This window comes from Cervus elaphus, chromosome 2 (genome assembly GCF_910594005.1).
Source record: "Cervus elaphus chromosome 2, mCerEla1.1, whole genome shotgun sequence".
Classification (NCBI taxonomy): Eukaryota; Metazoa; Chordata; class Mammalia; order Artiodactyla; family Cervidae; genus Cervus; species Cervus elaphus.
The window spans coordinates 32,248,644-32,270,194 of NC_057816.1; the positions used below are offsets into that span (position 1 = coordinate 32,248,644).

General features: G+C 43.9%; 1 protein-coding gene across 10 annotated transcripts in view; it reads right to left on the reverse strand.

Moving 5' to 3' along the window:
* GAB2 (GRB2 associated binding protein 2) overlaps window positions 1–21,551 on the reverse strand; it is a 177,929-nt gene that overhangs the window by 15,071 nt on the left and 141,307 nt on the right. For all 10 annotated transcript variants that reach the window (XM_043875539.1, XM_043875542.1, XM_043875535.1 and 7 more), the window contains one exon: window positions 13,823–14,066. In XM_043875539.1, coding sequence (XP_043731474.1) covers window positions 13,823–14,066 — 244 coding nt within the window. The remainder of the gene's footprint in view (window positions 1–13,822; window positions 14,067–21,551) is intronic.

Sequence of the window (21,551 nt, forward strand, 5' to 3'; positions counted from 1 at the left end):
GTATGCAGGTCAGGAAGCAACAGTTAGATCTGGACACGGAACAACAGACTGGTTCCAAATAGGAAAAGGAGTACGTCAAGGCTGTATATTGTCACCCTGCTTATTTAACTTATATGCAGAGTACATCATGAGAAATGCTGGGCTGGATGAAGCACAAGCTGGAATCAAGATTGCCAGGAGAAATATCAATAACCTCAGATATGCAGATGACACCACCCTTATGGCAGAAAGTGAAGAAGAACTAAAGAGCCTCTTGATGAAAGTGAAAGAGCCGAGTGAAAAAGTTGGCTTAAGGCTCAACATTCAGAAAACTAAGATCATGGCATCCGGTCCCATCACCTCATGGCAAATAGATGGGGAAACAGTAGAAACAGTGGCTGACTTTATTTTTCTGGGCTCCAAAATCACTGCAGATGGTGATTGCAGTCATGAAATTAAAAGATGCTTGCTCCTTGGAAGGAAAGTTATGACCAACTTAGCGTATTAAAAAGCAGAGACATTACTTTGTCGACAAACATCCATCTAGTCAAGGCTATGGTTTTTCCAGTGGTCATGTATGGATGTGAGAGTTGGACTATAAAGAAAGCTGAGTGCCGAAGAACTGATGCTTTTGAACTGTGGTGTTGGAGAAGACTCTTGAGGTCTCTTGGACTGCAAGGAGATCCAACCAGTCCATCCTAAAGAAGGTCAGTCCTGGGTGTTCATTGGAAGGACTGATGTTGAAGCTGAAACTCCAATCCTTTGGCCACCTGATGTGAAGAGGTGACTCATTTGAAAAGACCCTGATGCTGGGAAAGATTGAGGGCAGGAGGAGAAGGGGACGACAGAGGATGAGATGGTTGGATGGCATCACCGACTCGATGGACAGGGGTTTGGGTAAATTCTGGGAGTTGGTGATGGACAGGGAGGCTGGGCGTGCTGCGGTTCATGGGGTTGCAGAGTCGGACACGACTGACTGACTGAACTGAACTGAACTACCCCCACAAGGCTGTGATGAGCAGAGGTTGGTCTTACCTCCCCAGACAGACATCAGCAAACTACTTACATCAGCCACGTGTTCACCGCTTTAAGTGGCACAGAATATACGCATGAGTATACAAAGGCATGAGACAGTGGAAAGAACCCTTAAGCTGGTATCAGAAAACAGCAAACAAGTCATTTTACCCGAGTCTCAGTCTCCCCACTGTAGAACAAGTCAGCTGAAGCGTTGTTCTAAGTTAAATAGAACTATTCAAATGTAAGCTATAGATTTATTATACATCAATGTTCACTGAGAGGCATTCAGAGGGGAAAATCTGTCTCTCCAGAAGACTAAAATACTATAGGAAAAATGTTTTCCAGTTTAGGAACTATACTCAGGAGAGGAAAGGTCTTGATTATTTTTAAAGTTCAGGTTTTGGGAAAACGAGGAAAGATTAAAAACTAAATGATCTGGGGGGGAAGGGTTTGTGTGAGTTCTATCCCCACCACTGATACACGCTGTGGGCTTCCACAAGGTGGGACCTGGGGGGTCTCACAGGCTGTGGGCATCCCCAAGGTGGGACTAGGGGGGTCTCCAGGGTCCTTTCAGGTCCATCTGGCTCTGAAAAGCCATGACCCCTTGGCCCGACTAGCATGGTTTCCAAACTGCATTCTGTGTTCTGCGTAGGTGCCTTCAGAAATGAGAAGGTGAAGTTCTGAGCAAGCAGAGATTCATGTCTGCTTTTCTCTTATAGGATGATTCTTCATAGCATTCCATTTGGGGAAAATAAAGGAATCAGAATTCTAGAATAATCCTATACAGTGGTGATTCTCAGCTTTTGGGAGGCTATATGCCTCTTTAAGGATCTGATAAAAATCTCTTCTGGCACTTCTCACCAGAGTAAGGCATATCTCACACACATACAGATTTATAAGCGATCAGAGGGCTGGGGAGCCCTTAACCCACTGAGGCCAATCCATGGAACCCCCGCCTTATACAAGCTCTCTCAGCTCATGGGGAGCTTGTTATTTATGGATGTGGCCACCAGATGGTGATAGATATTAAGGCCCATCAGCTTAGAAAGCGGAAGGGAAACAGGTGTCTAGGCAGGCTCTCTTTGTTAGCTAACCTGCATCCGTGACGGCTGAGACTGACATTTCAGACCCCACACTGTTCACGACCCTCGTCCCTGGGCCTCCATGTTCTCTCCCTTTCTGTCCCATTTCACACACGTAAGCAAGCCAACATCCCAGGCCTAGAGCACTGAACACCCAGCCTTGAGATCCTGGAGGGCCTGGGTCTGAGGCTGGGGAGCCAATGGTAGACATCTGGGTTCACACGGTTCACATCTGTCTTTGGTGCCTTTCATTGTGTCTTTTGGAGCTTCCAACTCTGGTGGATGCTCCCATCTGGATCTGTCCATTGGAAAAAACCTTTCCTGACATCTCACTTTCCATCTGGGCCAGGCCCCACGGATACAGAGAAGCCTCCTGCCGTGGGGGAGGGGGCACCGAGGTAGAGGTGACAAGCCTGCAAGTCTTACAGTCAGGCCTGCGAATATGCGGCTGTTGGCACATTTAGAGCAACCCTCCCTGGTGGCGGTGGTGCGGAGTGTCAGGGAGGCGTCTTCAGCGATGTCACCTTGGACTGACTGGCAACTGGCCAGGCAAAAGGAAGAGGAGGGAAAAGGTGTTCCCGTTAGAGGCAGGGCAGTAGAACGCCATCTGGCAAGTTCAAGAACCACAGGCGGTTCAGGCTAGATGAGGAGCCTTAGAGGTGGGTTGAGGGGTCACAGTGGAAGGGCCAGGCCTGGGCTGAGGAGAACAGGAGTCCCTGAAAGAGTCTAAGGGGGTGTGGGGTGCGGACAGCATCGCAGGGAGCCTGCCGTTGCCTTCAACACACTCAACCGTGAGCTTATCATCTCTCTCCTGACTCTCCGGTTTGGGGAAAAGTACCAAGCCACTCAAGCCAGGAAGAACTTTTCTCATTTCTCACTCCATAAGCACACCAGGTCCTATTAATTCCACCCCAGTTCAGGTTCTCCTGATTTTCTTCTGCATTTAACAAAAGGGCTGGTAGCTAACTAGTCTCCGTAATCATCTGCCAGGCTCTCTGGTCCTTTTTTATCCCACTCACACTTCCTTTCCTAACTTCCCAGCTTAACAATTCTCAGTGTTGTCTCTGTGTCTTTATGATGACGGCATGGCCCAGCTACACCTCACCTGCCCAACCTCTTCTCCCCAGCCACCCTCCCCAGGCTGGGATCTACGAAGGTGGCTCTCAGTGTTGCCAGGAGACCCCGGGCAGCCAGGCCCCGTGCCGTGTTTGCTGTCTCTGGAAGACCCCTCTCTCCCATCTGGCAGCTCAAACTCAGCTCCCGCGGCACCTCTTTTGAAGCCAGTTCTTGCGTTCCCCGCCTCCTAGCACAATCACTTGCTCACTCTTCTTGGAGTGGGTAGCAATGGTTAGTTACCTGTGTTACACACCAGTTGCTTATTTCCTCTACCAGGCTGATTTCCTTGAGGAAAGAAACAGTGTTTTATTCATTTTCCTCTCATCAGCACCCAGATTAGTACTTGTCATATATTGAACCATGAATACGTGTTTGCTGAATGAACAAGCAGATAAACTTACAAACAGACACACAGGTAAAGAAAAGCCTTGGTGCTACCATTCACCTTCCCCGAGCTTGGCCTGAACTCTTAGGAGCAGCAGATGGAAACTCTTTTCTCTTCAGAGCATGCAAGCTCCAGGCAGCCTCCCGCCGCCCTGATGTCTCCTCTCCGGAGGAGTGACCTGCTCACTCAGCCCTGAGCTCCCGGCCTGGGCTTGCACCATCTACCCCTCTCTGGAATGTTTCCTCGATGCACCACAATCTTACAAAGTGCCAAAGAAGCCTTTCTGCTCCACAAAGGTGTTTCAGTCCCGCAGACTTTCCTCGTCACTTCACTCACTTTCCACAGCACTCCGAGTTCCCCTCACACACTCACCTCACCCGTGTCTTGTGTGACAGTTATTTGGGTCTTGGCCCTTCCACTTCTACCTGACCCTGTGCTCCCAGAAGGCAGGGCACCACATCCCATCCCCGGGCACAGCCCCTGGCATGCGGTAGATGACACCCATGCCTGCTGAGGGGACTGGTCATCACTGCAAGAATCGGGTGAAAAGAGCTGAATGAGGGAAACAAACTTGCCCAAAGATATGCACTCGGATGGTGGCAGAACTGGGGCCAGCTCCCAGATCCCTGGACTCCCCGCTCCAAACCCTCACAGCTGCAGTGTGATCACTGCGGACAAGAGTCAAGAGCGGGAATTCTGAGCACTCAGGAGTCCTTGGCTTTCTACCACCTTCCCGTAAACCTTCACTGATGCCTGTATCACCCTGATGCGCCGAGGTGCTTTCTGGGGCAGATACCCATAAGCAGTAGATCTGAACAAGGGTTTCTCTTCTGGGCTCTGGGCTAAGAGATCTCATAAACTGAGCACTGCACTATCCCAGATGGGCTTCCCTGCTGGCTCAGTGATAAAGAACCTGCCTGCCAATGCAGGAGGCATTGGTTTGATCCCTGGGTCAGGAAGATGCCCTGGAATAGGAAACGGCAACCTGCTCCAGTATTCTTGCCTGGAGAATCCCCGTGGATAGAGGAACCTGGCAGGCTACAGTTCATAGGGTCACAAAGAGTCGGACACGTCTTAGCAACTAGAGAACAACTGTGCCAGGCACGTCACGTGCGATGTTGCTTTTAATCTTCCTGACGGTTTTGGGAGACAGGTATTACCCTCATGCATCAGAAGAGAAAAACAGTAAATGGCAGAGATGGTGCAAGAAGATACTCAATTACAAGTGTCTAGGGGAGCTCCCTGGGGGCAGAGGGAAGTTTGCCAGAAAATATTTCCCCGTGCCAGCAATCTTCCTTTCCATTGCTGGCCCGCCTTGCTCTAGAGGCTGCTGGTGGGTGGGGCTATCCTGCCACCTCAGTCTGAAATCAACTCCAAACTTCTCTCTTGGCTTTTAGAAATGCTTTCCTAGTTTTTCCCAGCCACTTTATTTTGCACTTTTTCACACATTACAGAACATACAATTTCATTCTTTTCCACTCTGTGAGATACCAAGTACATTTATGATAAAAGGCCCGGTGTGATTTTCTTTTATGACTTCTTGTTGTTCAGTCAGTAAATTGGTTAAGTCATGTCTAAATCTTCACGACCCCATGGACTACAGTATGCCAGGCTCCTCTGTCCTCCACCATCTCCTGGAGTTTGCTCAAGTTCATGTCCACTGAGTTGGTGATGACTATGTTCCCATTTAAGGAAATCTTGTAAACACTTGAAAGTAAATTAGCCACCATTTTAGGGTTCTGTCCCTAAATGATCATGAGGGACCTCTCTGTCCCTAATGATCTTGAGAGGTCATCTGGACCATCATTCTGCATCTGACTCATTCCAAATGGGTCCTTCCAGTGAGGGAAGAAAGCTCAGAAAATTCTGTCTCACAATCTCTAAGAGGTGAGGTGGTCTTTGACTCTCAAACTTTTCTGGCTGCAATATTGAGCTTGCCTTCTCTCTGCATTTACAGAGAAAAGCTGTATATGTGAAACTAACTGAAAGTAAAAGCTGTATATTCTGCCTTTGGTTAATCACAGCCACCAATGATTAATCACTGGTTAAGTTCTCCATCGACATTTCTGATTTTACTTTTTACCCACCATCTTTCTGTAAAGAGTGCTACAGGGTCAGTGATACTTTCATTTTGGAATTTCATCCCTTGAAATTTTGCTTCTCTCAACTTTTACCAGAATTATGGTTTTCCAGGACATGTGACTCACCACAACACACCACTTGTTACAGGTTTAACAGTCTTAAGATAGAGATTGGCTAAAGACTCTCTAGAATCTAGAATGAGGTCCCAAATGCATGTGTGTGTGGTAAATCACGTCAGTCGTGTCCGACTCTTTGTGACCCTATGAACTGCAGTCTGCCAGGCTCCTCTGTCCGTGGGATTCTCCAGGCAAGAATACTGGAGTGGGTTGCCATGCCCTCCTCCAGGGGATCTTCCCAACCCAGGGATCAAACCCAGGTCTCCCACATTGCAGGCAGATTCTTTGCTGAGTCACCAGGGAAGCCCCATGGTCCCAAATACTAGAGGATAAAAATAAATCTAGTGAAACTAAATTGTTTTTGAAAACAAAAATGATTCTGCTTGCTTTGACAGCATCAGTTCAAAATTCTCTCCACTGGCAACAGTTACTATTTTGAATTATTACTTATTTTAGCTTAGTGGAAGAGCTGGATTTTTAGAACTGAAGTAATTTTAACCAGAATACATATTATCTAGTACTTAAAGAAACATTAGTGGCTGGTAGTGTAGTAATAAAAAATTCATGGTTTTATCTCTAGGATGCTTAATTTGTTGTAGCTGTATATCAGGATCCCTCATAAATATAAAAGGGATAGATAGAAGGCTGGTATTATTAGCCTTAGTAAATATGATTTCACTACAGTAATCAATCAGGCATATTTACATCTGTGCTAGGCAGAGATGAATGAGCTGATTCACTCTCAAAGTCCCTACTCAAAAGTAATCCTGTGAGATTACTTTGGAGATCAAAAGAGGTATCTACCATTAAAGTGCTTTGTAAACTATTCATTTCCAGAGTACCTAGTATTTGATGAAGCAGTGCATGACTAAAGCCCATCCACACACTTGCCAACACTTGGCTTTGCTAGTCTTTTTTACTGTAGTCATTCCCAGTGGAGATTAAGCAAAACTTAACTGAGGTTTTATTTGCATTTCCCTGATGGTTCAGCATCTTTTCATGTGCTTATTATTGGCCATTCTTATATCTTTTTTTGTGAAGTGTCTCTTCAAATCTTTTGCCCATTCTAAAAAATTTGGTTGCTTGTCTTCTTCCTGAGTTGTAATAGTTCTTTATGTATTCTAGAAATTAGTTCTCTGTCAGATATATGCTTTGAGTATTTTCTAATATTTGCTGACTTGCTTTTTGTTGTTGTTGTTTTACTTTTTTGTCTGCACTGCACAGCATGCAGGATCTTAGTTCCCTGACCAGGGATCGAACCCATGTCCATTGTATTGTGAGGCAGATTCTTAACCACTGGACCACCAAGAAAGTTCGCCATTTTATTTTCCTAATGGAATCTTTTAAAGAGCAAAAGTTTTAATTTTGATAAAGACTATCAGTTTTTTCTTTCATGATTCCTGCTTTTTAAATCCCATATAAAAATCTTTTCTTACCCCAAGATCACAGGGATATTTCCTTCTATAAGTTTCAGAGTATTAGACTTTACATTCAGGTCTCTGATACATTTAGCTTTTGAGAAGTGTGACAGAAAGTAAAGGTTTTTAAAAATTCCTATATAGATATATATTTGTTGAAAAAACTTTCATTTCCCTATTGGTGTCTTAGTTAAAAAATATATATATATATATATATTCATATATCAAAATGAATATATATATATTCATTCTAACCCCTCCAGATTCACTAACCTGTTCTAGTGATTTATATGTTTACCTTTTCATTAATACAACTGTCATGATTAACCTTAGTTTGACAGAAGGTCTTAAAATCAGGTAGCATAAGTTGTCTAACTTTGTGCTGGTTTTTTTTTTTTTTTTAAATTACTTTGGCTATTCACATTTTCACATACATTTTAGAAATAGCTTATCAATTTCTGTGAGAAAGCTTGCTGGGATTTTTATTTGGATTGCACTGAATCTACAGATTAATTTGGGAAGAATTACCATTTTAATAATGGTAGCTAATGGTATCTAACAAGGTCTTCCAATTCATAACTATAATATATTATTACCCTCCATATTTAGGTCTTTAATTTCCCTCAGCAATGTTAGCGATTTCAGTGAAGAGCTCTTGCACGTCTTTTGTTAAATTTATTCCTAAGGAGTCCACTTCTTTTGGCATCATTATATAGATTTTTAAAGTTCATTTTTTCATTTTTTTTGTTGCTAGTAAGTAAAAGTTATTTTTGTATAGTAATCTTTTTTCCTGTGAATCTGCTAAAATTCACTGATTAATTATAGTACTTATTTTCTATATTCTTTAGGATTTTTAATATAAACAAGCATGCTACCTGCAAACAGAAACAGTTCCATCTTCCTTTCTGGCATTTGTGCCTTTTATATTTTTTGTTCCCTTACTGAACTCACTAGGATCTCTAGTACAACCATGAATAGAAGTAGTAAGAGCAGGTATTGTCTCCTTATCCACAGTATGAGGGGACTATAGTTACTATTTCTCCATTAGGTGTGATACTGGCTGTAGGCTGTCCTTAGAAGTCTTAGTTTGAGATAGTTCTCCTCTATTTACAGTTTGCTAAGAAATATTTTTTATAAAGGTGTATTATGTTTTGTCAAATCTTTCTTAGCATCTACTGAGGAGTATACATGCAATGAAATATTTACTTAGCCTTAAAAAGGAAGAAAATCCTGACACTTGCTACTATACAGATGAATTCTGAGGGCTTTATGCTAAGTAAAATAATCCAGTCACAAAAAACACTGTAATTCCACCTTAAATGGGTTACTGAGAGAAGCCTAATTCATACAGATGAAAAGTAGAATGGAGGTTGTTAGGGGCGGGGGGAAGGTGAAATGAAAAGTTAAGGATACAGAGTTTAAATTTTGAGAGATGAAAAGAGTTCCAAAGATTGGTTCTGTGAGTGTGAAAGTACTTAACACTACTGAACGGCACACTTAAAAATGGTTAAGATGGTACATTTTCTATTGTGCATATTTTAACACAATTTTTTTTAAAAGGAGAAAAAAAAATCAGAGGACGAAAGATATAATTACATCCAGGAGAATAAGAATAAAAAGAACAGTTGACCTCTCATCAAAAACAATGAAAGTCAAGAAGACCATAGAATGGCATCCTTTAGAAGGCTGAAATAAAGACATTTTTATACTAAGCAAAAATATCTCTCAAAAATAAAGGTGATACTGTATGGCACAGGGAACTATATTCAATATTCTGTGATAAACCATAATGAAAAGAAATATGAAAAAGAATGTGTATTTTATTTGTGTATAACTGAACCACTGCTATACAGCAGAAATAACACAACACTGTGAATCAGTTGTATCCTTCAATAAAATAAATAAAATCAAAGGTGAAATATAGGTATTTTCAGATAAGTGAAAGTTGGGAAAACTGGTCACCAGGGGACTCACATGGCCATAACCAGTAACGGAAGCTCCTCACGGGAGTTTGCTGGCAGTCCAGTGGTAAGCACTTGGCACTTTCACCGCCATGGGCCTAGTCCCTGGTCAGGGAGCGGTCCCCACAAGCCATGCAGCATGGCCAAAATGAAATAAAATAAAGTTAAAAAAAAAAAAGGAACTTCAGGTTGAAGAGAAATAAAACCATGTAAAAACCCCACTAGGTAATGTTTAATATTTGTTTTCAACACTCATATATATTTTAAAGAATTTAGAAGGGAAAAAACAATACTTTATAATTTTGAAGATATTTACTATTTCTGCTTGTCTTTCCTCATTCCTGCTCATAGTTTTCTTCTGGTAATACCTTGCTTAAGTCTTATTATTTCTTTAAATTAAATCTCCTAGAAATTCTCTTATTTCTTTTTCACCTGAGAATGTCTTACTTTGTTTTCGTTCCTGAAGGAATACTTTTAAAGAATTTAGACCTCTGGGTTGATAACAGTTTCTTTTCCTTTTCATTAATTTCAAGTGTGTTTTCTTTTATCATATGAAATATTGTTATAATATGGGCTTTTAAATCTGTGTGTAGTAGCTCCAACATTGGTAATAATGAGGTTGGCTCTGTGCTCTCCCTTGAGAATTAGTTATAGTTTGCTCATTTTCTGTATGCCCAGAAATTTTGGATTATATTCTGAATGTTGTGTGGATTGCGTTCTTTTATCATCCTCTGGAAAATACTGATGTGTTTGTTTTTGCAGGCAATCAACATGGTTAGGTTTAGCCTCTTAAGTTCTGTTTCTCCTTTTGTGTGTGGTAGTAAAAATCTTAGTTTAGTTCACAAAGCTCTTGTTATGCTGGTTTGAGTCTATCTCACACATGGGTTCCCTGGTGGGTCAGACAGTGAAGAGTCTGCCTGCAGTGGGGGAGACCTGGGTTCGATGCCTTGGGTCGGGAAAGATCCCCTGGAGAAGGAAATGGCAATCCACTCCAGTATTCTTGCCTGGAGAATTCCATGGACCCTACAATCCATGTGGTCGCAAAGAATCGGACGCGACTGAGCACCGCACTGCTCTATGCCCACACCCTCCTCAAGATGACCCTGAGACTTGTGTGGTTTTAGATCCAGAATTAGGAAATCCCTTCTCTAGCTCTCTCCACTCTGGGATACTCCACTCTTCCCCAAGCCCCAAAGGGCTCCTTTTCTGGTTCCTCTAAGCAGAAAGATGAGATTTCTATTAGAGTTTCAGCAGCCTGCCCCACTGTACTGCTTTGGGAGGGGGCCCATACTCAGGACAAATCCACCAGAGACAGAAAATTCACTCTGTGCAGTTGCATCTCCACATTTTTGCTCTGCTCCACAATCTGCTTCCTTTCATTTACAGAGTCTGTGGGTAATTATATTTTGCCTGGAGTTTTTAGTTGTAATTAGTGGGAGGGATAATCTGTAGTGGTTTCTGCCACCATAGGGGAGCTGAAACGTATATGTTCTTTTTCCTAAATTTCACCATCTCTCTACTCATTATCCATTTTCCCTCCCTGCCACAGATTAAAGCAATCAACACAACTGTTTTAAAGTCTTTGTATGCTAGCTCCACAAACTGAGCTTATTTTGTTTCTATGACCTGAGTTCTCTTGGCTACAGGTCAGCTTCTCAGTGTCTTCAAGTGATCAGCAATTTCTCACTATCTACTGAACGAAGACTTGGGGTGACATGTTATAGGAATTTCATTCAAAAGAAAAGTCATGTAAATTGAATCTCCTTGAGTGTGGGTCCCTTTTTCTTAAACAAATTTTTGATTGCTCTTCAGTACCTTCAGTTTTTTAAAACATTTTGTCTGGAGTTTATAATTGTTATAGTAGGTTTGGTATCATGCACACTGCTTTACTACCACCAGAAACTATACATCCTTCTAAAGAAAGCTTCCTTCCCACCCTCTGTTCCTGCTTGAAATCCTACACACACTGTTTGAGTTTACTATTTTTTAAAATCTCCCTGAGATCCTACTCATCAACCTCTTGCTCCCACACCCACACAAGTCAAAACAAAGACACAGAGAAAAGCACGACTTGATCAAGGCCCCACAATCAAGTTGCTTCCCCAGATGTAGACAAGTTCTGTCTCATTCATTAACATCCATAGGCTACGGAGATAACGTATTTCCATAGCACAGATTTGTTCAAATATTTATCATGCAACTATTATGTGCTCTGAATCCTGTCCCAAAGGACAGTAACATAAATATAAAAATGAAAGTGTGATTTGCAGTCTGCACTAGCATCATTTACAGTTGTGCAGAATACCAGGATCTCAGGACCCACCACAGGCCCACTGAATCAGAAGCAGCATTTCAGCAAGATGCTTGGGTATTTCATGTGCACGCTCCTATTTGAGAGACACTAATATAAAGTGCTCTGTCTTTCAATAAAACAATGACTGTACAGCCTCTCATTCTTTACTCCCCTGTGATCCTATGTGTAGCGGAAGGGGTGGTGGCCTGGGAGAGCATCTGGCAATATCTACTGAGGACCTCCCACCTCACAGGTAACTCAGAAATGTTTTGCAATTTTATGTTCATTAATTATGCTCATGAGTTAATTATTCTCACTCTGCAGAGAAGGAAACTGAAGGTCAAGAAGGCTAAATAAATGGCCCCCAAGGTCACAAAGAAGTGGCCAAACCTGAATCTGAAACCATAACTGACTGAACTGCAGACAGAGCCTGTAAAATACTTTGCATTCTACCACTGTCCCTAGTCTGTGGTTCAGAAGAATCAGGTACTAACTAGCTCAGTGATCTTGGTTAGTTCATTGAACTCAGCCCCTCATGTGTAGGTTGATGGAGGTTGCCTGAACTGGCGAAAGTTCACAAATGAATCATGCTGCTTGAGGAAAATGAGTTTTTTGAGGCAGATTTCAAACTGAGTGTTGGGAGTGTGTGAAAATGACTCAGAAAACCTGAATCACAGAATAGCATGGTGTAGAGAAAAGAGTACACGACCAGAAAGGAGAAGCTTGGGTTCTAGTTCTACCTCTGTCATTCAGAAGTCCTGAGTCTTGGTTTCTACATCCGTGAAACAGAGAGAAATGATCGACCCTAGCAATCTCTCAGTGTATGACTACAAGGAGATACAACCAGTCCATCCTAAAGGAGATCAGTCCTGGGTGTTCATTGGAAGGACTGATGCTGAAACTGAAACTCCAATACTTTGGCCACCTCATGAGAAGAGTTGACTCATTGGAAAAGACCCTGATGCTGGGAGGGATTGGGGGCAGGAGGAGAAGGGGACGACAGAGGATGAGATGGCTGGATGGTATCACTGACTCAACGGACATGAGTTTGAGCAAACTCTGGGAGTTGGCGATGGACAGGTGGTCCTGGTGTGCTGCGGTTCATGGGGTCACAAAGAGTCGGACACGACTGAACGACTGAACTGAACTGAAGTGTGATTATGCATGAAAATATTCTGTGATGTGATTTATCAATAAGCCAGCTAACTGCCTTAATTCTCATAACACAAATTAGTTATTTCTAAGTTAATTAATACAAGAACGTGATTTGCAATCTGCTGGCCATGGTATAATTGGGAACCAGTTCCGGCAAAGTCCACAAGCTCTGTGCTTTTGTTTACCCTAAAGATGAGAATAAAAGGTAATAAAAGTATGTACAGGCTCTATACCTGAGAGAGTTTTCAGTGTCAGAAAAACAAAAACTTAACTCTAGAGCAGGGAGTTCTTGCTACGACTTTCTGTGATGATGAAGATGTTTTGTATTTGCATGACCCTGTATGGCAGCCACTGGCCACGTGTGGCCACTGAGCACTTGAAATATGGCTGGTGCAACTGAGGAACTTAATTCTTAGTGTTATTTAATTAAAATAATTTTCTTTTAAATGCATGTCATTACAGACATCTTTGGCATCTATTTTCTTTCATCATTACCACAGTCACAGCTGTGACTTACTTTGCCATGTCAGGTCTTAGCTGCATCATGCGGGACCTTTGCTGTGGCTCACGGACTCCTGCGTTGCGGCACGGGGGCTTAGCTGCTCCACGGCCTGTGGGCGCTTAGTTCCCCAACCGGGGATCAAACATGTATCCCCTGCGCTGGCAGGCAGATTGTGAATCACTGGACCACCAGGGAAGTTCCCGTTTTATTTAATTTTAATTGACTCAAATTTAGATAGCCACATGTGGAGAGTGGCTGCCGCACGGAACGCCGCAGTGGTAGCGCAAAAGTGAGGCACGGATTTATTCAACAACGTTCAGGTTTTATAGCTATATTGTTAGGGTCAACAAAGGCAGCTGACTTTGTTTTCAATTGTGAAACTCTAGCTTCTTAATGCCTTTTCCCCCAAATTAAACACAATTCTTATAGCAAGACTTTTGATAATGAAAGGCTTCTTTGGAATCCAAGTATCATTATATAGCAACGTAGACGATACCAATAAAATGCGAAGGCTACCTAAACTAGGGCAATGGTTTTTTTTTTTTTTTTTAAGTGTTTTTGTTTTATAATTTAAATGGTGTTTTTGTTTTATAATTATGTATCTGGTCACCTGGAAAGATATAGTGATAGTTTACTCCCGCGTCTTCAAAAATTAAAAAGCAGAGGCTGAAAAGGACTGGGCCCCGCGAGCGGACTCGGCGCGGCCCGCGGCCTACCGTGTGTTTTCCGCCCTCCGGCTGATGCACTGGTGCAGGTAGAGGTACTCCTGCGGCGCGCTGGTGGACAGGGCCGGCTGCGCGTGGTTAGACAGCGAGGGCTCGAAGGTGAACAGGGTCGGCTGGCTGGAGTGCGACGGGGCCGAGGCCTTCCGTTCCCGGAGGAGGTGCTGGCTGGAGCTGCTGAGCTCCGCTGGAGAGGAGCGCGGCCCGTGCGTGGCGGAGGAGATGTTCCTCAGGGAGTCTGTGAGCAAAGAGGAAGAGCGGTGTGAGGGGAAGGGAAGGCGGCCCTCGCCAGGGCCGGGCGGTCGGAGGAAGAGGGGCTGTGAGGGGCAGAGGCAGCGGCCCAGCAGCAGCAGCGTCCTCACTGCCCCGCCCCTGGCTCAGGGTCTCCGCGCTGCCCCTGGGGTCGCCCGGAGGCCACCATCGCCCCGGCACCACCTGCCCCGCCTCCGGGAGGCGAGGCTGCTCTCGGTCCAGGCGTGGACTCGGGCGCTGGGGCGAGGCCAGCCGTGGGCAAGGGAACGCCACTGCCTCCCCTCTCTCTGGGGGCTCCCGGGGCATCGCCTCCCTCAAAGCTAGCTGGCTTTATTAAATGAAGCCCTGCTTCCTGAAGACTTACGCACCGAGGGGCCTGGGCCATGTGTCACTGCACCCACCTGATAAAAGTACATGGGACGGAGCCGTCAGTCCTTCAGAGCGGTCCCAGCCCTCCAGCCTGCCCTTCCACGTCCTCCCAGGACGATGCTGCCCGGCCCCTGTACCCGCCACTCTCTGTCTATGGGGCTTTTTTTTTTTTTTTTTTCCTTAACTCTTATCTTTAACTCTCACTGTTGTGTTAGAAAGGAAGCGAGGTATTAAAGACAGATAATAGTTTAGAGTGCTACACCCCAAGCCAAGGGCATTATTCATTTGGCTGGCTCTCTAAGCTTAGTCCAAATGCCTTAGCACAACATACAAGGGCTTTCACAGTCTGACCTATTTCCTGCTTTCCTCCTCCCATACCCCAGGCATATGGAAGCTTCATCAGTCCATGGACACACCAGCCCCTTTTATGATTCTTTATTTTGGTTTGGGCTGTTCCTTCCGCGTGGATTTTACTCCTTTGGCGTTCACAGGCAGACTTTTAAGACCCTACACGGATATCATATTCTCCCTGAAACCCTCCTGGACTTGGTCATTGTTCTGGGTGCGAACAGCATGTGGCCCACGCTTCATTATATCTACTGTCACCCTGCTTCCTTGCCTGGCCCATGGGTGTCTAAAAGCAGTGACTGGTGATGTTACCTCTTCAGTGCCAGCATTTACCTAATAAAGCCCAGGTACATAGGACAAGTTCTGAGTCTGTCTTTGCAGAATAAGCAAAAAAAAAAAAAAAAAAATGTATTCAGCATACAGTAATTCCACCAGCAAAACTTTTTGTTCAAAAGAAAGGTTAAAGATGTCATTTCTGGCAGTGTGATGGCCAGTGGGGGTTGAGGTTTTAGTGGTGATGATAGGGGCTTTGCTTTCTAGGGCTAGTGAACACTTCAGAGGGGAGTTAGTTCTCTTTCTACCCCCTGTTATCTGACCTGTTTTAGCACCCTTCTCATGGCCCAGGGCGGGATCACCAGCTCTACAGCATTAATGACTCCAGTCTTTTCTGATGCTGGACAGGACAGCTAATGCCAGCATATAGCAGGAAACGCCACGGGCCTCTGGGGAAAAACTGTCCCATCAACAGCTCTGTCGACCTCCAAAGTGAATGCCCATTACAGGTCTTGTGAACTGGATGTCTGTTAACAGAATCAATGGCTTCGTTACTCCATTAGATGTGCGAGATGAGCTCTCTGATGGCAGAGGAGAGGCTTGACAACCCAGGAGAGGAGAAGGCCCAGCGCCAGGGGAGGTGCCAGGGCAGCCTCTGGGGGCATCCTACGCTGTCCGTGATCTTCTGCACTCCCCTCCCCGACCAGCCCTTCCAGGGCCGCTTTTCTCAGTGCTCTGCCCACACCCTCCTGTGACCTCACTCTCCCTCTGGAGACTCTCCAGGGTATCCTGTCCGCTCTCACAGCTTCTGCTATCTGACGACAACTCACAAATCTTAATCGCTGGCTCGGTTCTCTCTCCTGAGCTCTCTGTCCTATAATTGCTCCCTGCCCCTTCCTCCCCGCCAGCCCCCCAAACTGCCAGGCACCTCCATTCAGCTGTCCCACAAGCAGGTCAAACTCCACAATCTCAGTGGAGCTCCTCCTGCATTCTGTATCTCAGTGAAGCACATCAACACCGCCATCCTGTCAGTTCTCCGAGACAGAAACCCAGGCATTATCTATCACCCTTCCCTGTTTCTCAATGACCACCTCATGTCATTATGCCCCTGCCCTGCTTAAAATGCAACAATGGATCCCTGCGATCCTCAGGATGACTTACAAACTCTCTCTTCTTAAAACCACTTTCCTGTTTATTTCTTCAACTGTGCTTCTCACTTGTACTTTCTTGTGTTTCAAACAGAATTTCAGGAGAATACCAACCTCGTCTGTATCACTCCATATATTAGGCTATAAACTCAGTGAGGGCAGAGATACTGTCCCTTTTGTAACAATTTTATCCCTAGAATGAAGCCCCGTCTATGACACAACTCCACAATCATGTGTTGATTAAATGTCTGAAGTACATAGCATAATAAGTCAACCCCCCTCAATACCATCCGTGACTCCTCATTCCCTTCAGAATAAAGACCAGGTTCCTCAAACTGACAAGAATAGCCATTTTGTGACAACCAACTTATCCTGCCTTGTCACCCAATTCCTTCTTCATGTCCCCTATGTTGTGGGTCAAGCATTCAAAGGAAGACTGACCCAGCCTCAGTGCCTCCAGCTCAGGCTGGGGATTCAAAAGCGATGCAGTCTGTTTAGTCACAGAGAAGGAGAAATCATTTCACCCTAGTCTCAGTTCCTTATTTACAAATTGCCAGAGGGTGGCTGTAAGGATGAAACGCAGAAAGGGTCAGAGAAATGCCGCAAGTTGTAGGTACTCAAAATGTGTTCCAGTCTCCTCTATTATCTCTGGTGCCTAGAACAGTCCCAGCACATAGTGGGTATTTATTACATACGTGTTGAATGAATAAAACAATTTTCTCTGGCACAAAAGTCCATTCATGCTTGTTTCTTGTGGTCAAAATCAGAGAGGTTTTCGAGGTCTGATAATAAGATGGAGTAGGGATTAGGATGAGTTGGGCCCAGAGACACTTGCAATTCCACTCTTCTGACATAAAGCCACGTCTATGAAACCAGTTAGCTCCATAATGGTCTACAGCCCCAGGACAGTTCTTCCAAAGCTGTTTTGGCATGAAACCTTGCCAAAAATCCTACCTTTAAAAGACTTCTATCTGAATTCATGTGATTACTCCTTGGTGTCTTAATGGGTTCAACAGTGTCCCCTCCAAAACTCATGGAACCTCAGAATGTGACCTTATTTGAAAGTAGGGTCTTTGCAGATATAATGAATTAAAATGAAGTTACATGGGGTTAGTGTGGGCCTTACTCCAGTGACTGGAGTCCTTATAAGAAAACAGAGACAAAGACACACAGGCAGAACACAATGGGATGACAGAGGTAGAGGCTGGATAAACAAAATGTGGGATATTCATACAAGGGAACATTATTCAGTCACATAAATGAGTGAAATACTAACAATATGCCACAATATGGATGAACCCCCAAAACACTGTGCTAAGTGAAAGAAACTAGTGACAAGAGACTATGGATCACATGACTTTGTTTATGCAAAATGTCTAGAATAGGAAAATTCAAAGACAGCAAGTAAACTAGTGGTTGCCTGGGAAGGGGGTGGGTTGGTAAGCAGGAATGGAAAGTGACTGCTAATGAGAATGGTGTTTCTTTTTGAGGCTGATGAAAATTTTCTAAAATTAGACTGTGGTGATGGTTGCACAACCCTAGGAAATACTAAAACCACTGAACTGTATACTTTAAATCGATGACTTTTATGGTACGAGAAATTGTTGCTTAGAAGCTAAGCCATGTCCAACTCTTTTGTGACCCGTGGACTGTAGCCTGCCAGGCTCCTCTGTCCATGGAATTTCCCAGGCAAGAAAACTGGGAAGCCATCCCCTTCTCCAGGGGATCTTCCTGACTCAGGGATCGAATCTGCATGTCCTGCACTGGCAGGCAGATTCTTTACCACTGAGCCACCAAAAAGCCCAATATAGGAAATATATCTCAGTAAATTTATAAACACACAGTCGACAGTTCCTCAAAAAGTTAAACACAGAATCACCACATGACCCGGCAATTCCACTTGTAGGTATATACCTAGGAGTAATGGAAACATACGTCCACAGAAAAACCCGTAAACAAATTTTCACAGCAGCTTTACTTATTATAGCCAAAGTGGAAACAATCCAAGTGCCTATAAGCTGATGGATATATAGAGAGAAAGTGGCATATCACACATAATGGATTATTATTCAGCAGTAGAAAGAAAAAAGTACAAATACATGTTACAAAATGAATAAACCTTGAAAGCATTGTGCTAAGTGAAAAGAAGCTAGTTTCCACTTGTATAAAATGTTAGAATTGGTAAATATTCAGAGACAGAAAATAGATTAGTAGTTGCTTAAGGCTGGGGTGATGATGGGAATAGGAAGTGACTGCTAATGGGGACAAAGTTTCTTTTTGGGGTCATAAAAATGTTCCTAAATTAGATTGTGATGATGGTTGCACAATCCTGTGAATATACTAAAACCACTGACTTGTATACTTTGAGTGATATATAGTATGTGAATTAAACTCACACACAGGCATAAGCCCTTTGCAAAGTGTGCAGTGTAAAATATATGCAAGAGATTAACAGTCATCCAGTTAAACTCATGTGACCTTTAGTTTTTATTTCCTCTCTGAAAACTGAACACTCAGTAAATACCAAGCCCTTGCTAAACTCCCTTGAGAAAAAGACATTCCCTGCTTCCTACCTTCAGTTCCCTATATCTCCTCCAACCCCACTGTAGAGGGTCTCACCCCACAGTCATAGCAAGGCAGTGGGCAGCTCAGGTAAGCAAAAAGCTAAAATTTATGGTTTGGGGTGAAAAGCCTCAAGCAGGTTGGAATTCCACCTCACAGTGTATGGGCCTCGTGCATGCGACAGGAGTCAGGAGACCAGGGACCCGGTTCCAACTCTGCCTTTATGAGATCGTGGACAGGCCTCTGAGCTCTGGCTGCTTACTTGTGAGGTTGGGAGGATAAACCCTGGGCTGCCTACCTATCTCACTGGGCTGCTTTGTAAAGGGCAAATGAGATAAGCTTGTGAAAACAAGTCTAAGCACTCATATAAAATGTTCGCTTAAGATTTGTTTTTATTGCCTGGGTACCTCCTGAGGAAAGGAAAGACTGCTAAAAATAAAGGAAAACATCAGACAATACGTGGCTGGGCTGTTTTTGGTGTGTGGCTATCAGGCAGTTGTAATGATGTGTCTTGGGTCATTAGGAAGGTCAGTTACACAGCAAGAAGAAAATGGGCATTTCCAGACTTCTGGCCTGAGCTTCGATCTCCAAGTCTAGACGAAAGATAATGTCAGAAAACGCCTGAGTCAATTTGTTTTCTTTTCAACAGGGTTTTATTTTTTCCTCGTCTTCCTGGCTTCTTTTTAGGGCCCTACAAAATCACTCCCCTTCCTTTCCACAATCACTCATGGGAAGCCTGCCCAGCATAAAAACACTCCTCCCACTTTCTTGCAAAACTCTAGAACAGGAAAGCTCTGAAGGATTTCAGCAGAGGAGCCCAGCCCAGCCCAGCCCAGCCCAGCCATCCACTGGCTAGTGATAACAGGAGCAGGAAAGGGGCGGTTGGCGAGAGTTTCTGGAAAAGATGACTGGCCAAATAATGACTGGTTCCCTTATCTCAATGCCCTTTTAATCTTTATCCCCCCTCCCAAACCCTCACCCCAAGCCTTAGTGGGTCTCAGAACCCATAAAACGGTAGACCAAAGCTTATGCTGGAGCCCAGGCTGGACTCAAACCGTGGCCGAGCTCACTCCTGGCTCTGGCCTTGGACAGGTTACATAAACCTCTCGGAACCTCACTTGTTCATCAGGGAGAACACATAGTTTGCAGGGCTGCTTCAAGGATTGGAGGCCAAGTATGCAAAGTATTTAGCAGAGCAATCCACTATTCTTACTCCATCTATTCCTAGGGTACACATGGAAGTGGTTGAGACCTTGACATTGGCCAAGAGGTATGGAATCGCTTTCCAAGTCACAATTATACCTGGTACAGATGTTATAGGTGAAAGTAATAAGAACAAAACGTCTATATTGACTATAATTACAGCTGCCATCTAGCAAGCACCTGCTATGCGTCTCTAGTCTACCCTGTGAAGTAGATATTATTTCTGCCATTGTTTTTGTTTGTTTTGTTTTATGGGGGGAATGGAGAAATTGAAGTGCAGAGACGTTAATAATGAGTTCTGGGTCACAGACCTAGAAAGCGGCAGAGCCTCGATCTAAATTAGATCGCTTTGTCTTCAAAATCAATTCTTTTCAACCATGGAGAGAGAAGAATTCCTACACAATCCTTATGTGGTGAATGGTTATTAGCTTTATGGGAGGCAGAGTCAAACAGCAGAAGGAGGGTCGAGGCCCAGCTCTGTCCCCAGTTGGCGGACTGGGCTTCAGAACGCCATTTCACCTTTCTGAGCCCTGTTTTCCCTGTTTATAAAAGCAAGGACTTGGATTAGATGAGGGATTCACATCAAAGTCATCTTTGGGAAACTTCAGAGAGCTGCCCCATGTAAGATCTAATGAGTTATATTTACACAGAGATTTAGATTCAGAACCAGTGGCTTGATTTTTTAATAATCTCTGGTTCTTAATTCTGGGGCAGGGGCAGAAGCCTTAGGGTTGACTGAAAAATCAAGGGCAAGGCAAGCTCTGAAAGCCAAATGAAAGAACAAATTCTTCCCCAAATCTTTCTTGGTATCATCAAACTTCCAAATTGGAAACCATCCATATTCTTCCTGGCCCTCCTTATCATCTGTTCACGGGCAATTCTAAAGGAACGGGCAAGCAACAGAAAGAGGCTGAAGTGGGTCAGAAACGTGGGAGTCCACATTCTCAGACGACTTTGCCGCAGGGCCTTGGACAAAACTTTTAATCTCTCTGCACCTCCTCTCCCACGCTATCAAATGCCAAAAAGAACTGAACACTTTACAGGGTCCTTTGAAGGATCCAATGAGATAAAATATGAGTAAATAGTAACTATTAAATACTAAGTAAATGGTTGTTGTTGCTACTTGTTACATTATATCATTTGTTCCTAGAAGTAGAAAAGTGGTAAGATGCTGAGGGTTCTTACCTGGGAGAAGATGACTAATGAAAGAATTTTGCAAACAGTGGTGTAGGATTTTATGGGATGAGTGATCCCTGGAGAAAGCTAAATGAAAAGCAAGAATCAGAGAGGTGGTGAGTTCTAAAAATGAAAGCCTTGGACTTCTCTAGTGGTCTAGTGGCTAAGACTCTGTGCTCCCAATGCAGGGGGCCTGGGTTCAATCTCTAATCTCTAGTCAGGAAACTAGATCCCACGAGCCACAAATAACAGGCTGCATGCTGCAACTAAGAGTTTGTGTGGCACAAGGAAAGATCCTGTATGCTGCAATTAAGACCCGGTGCAGCCAAATAAATAAGTAAATATTAAAAAAAAAAAAAAGGAAATAAAAACATCCTGTTGACAGGATGGCA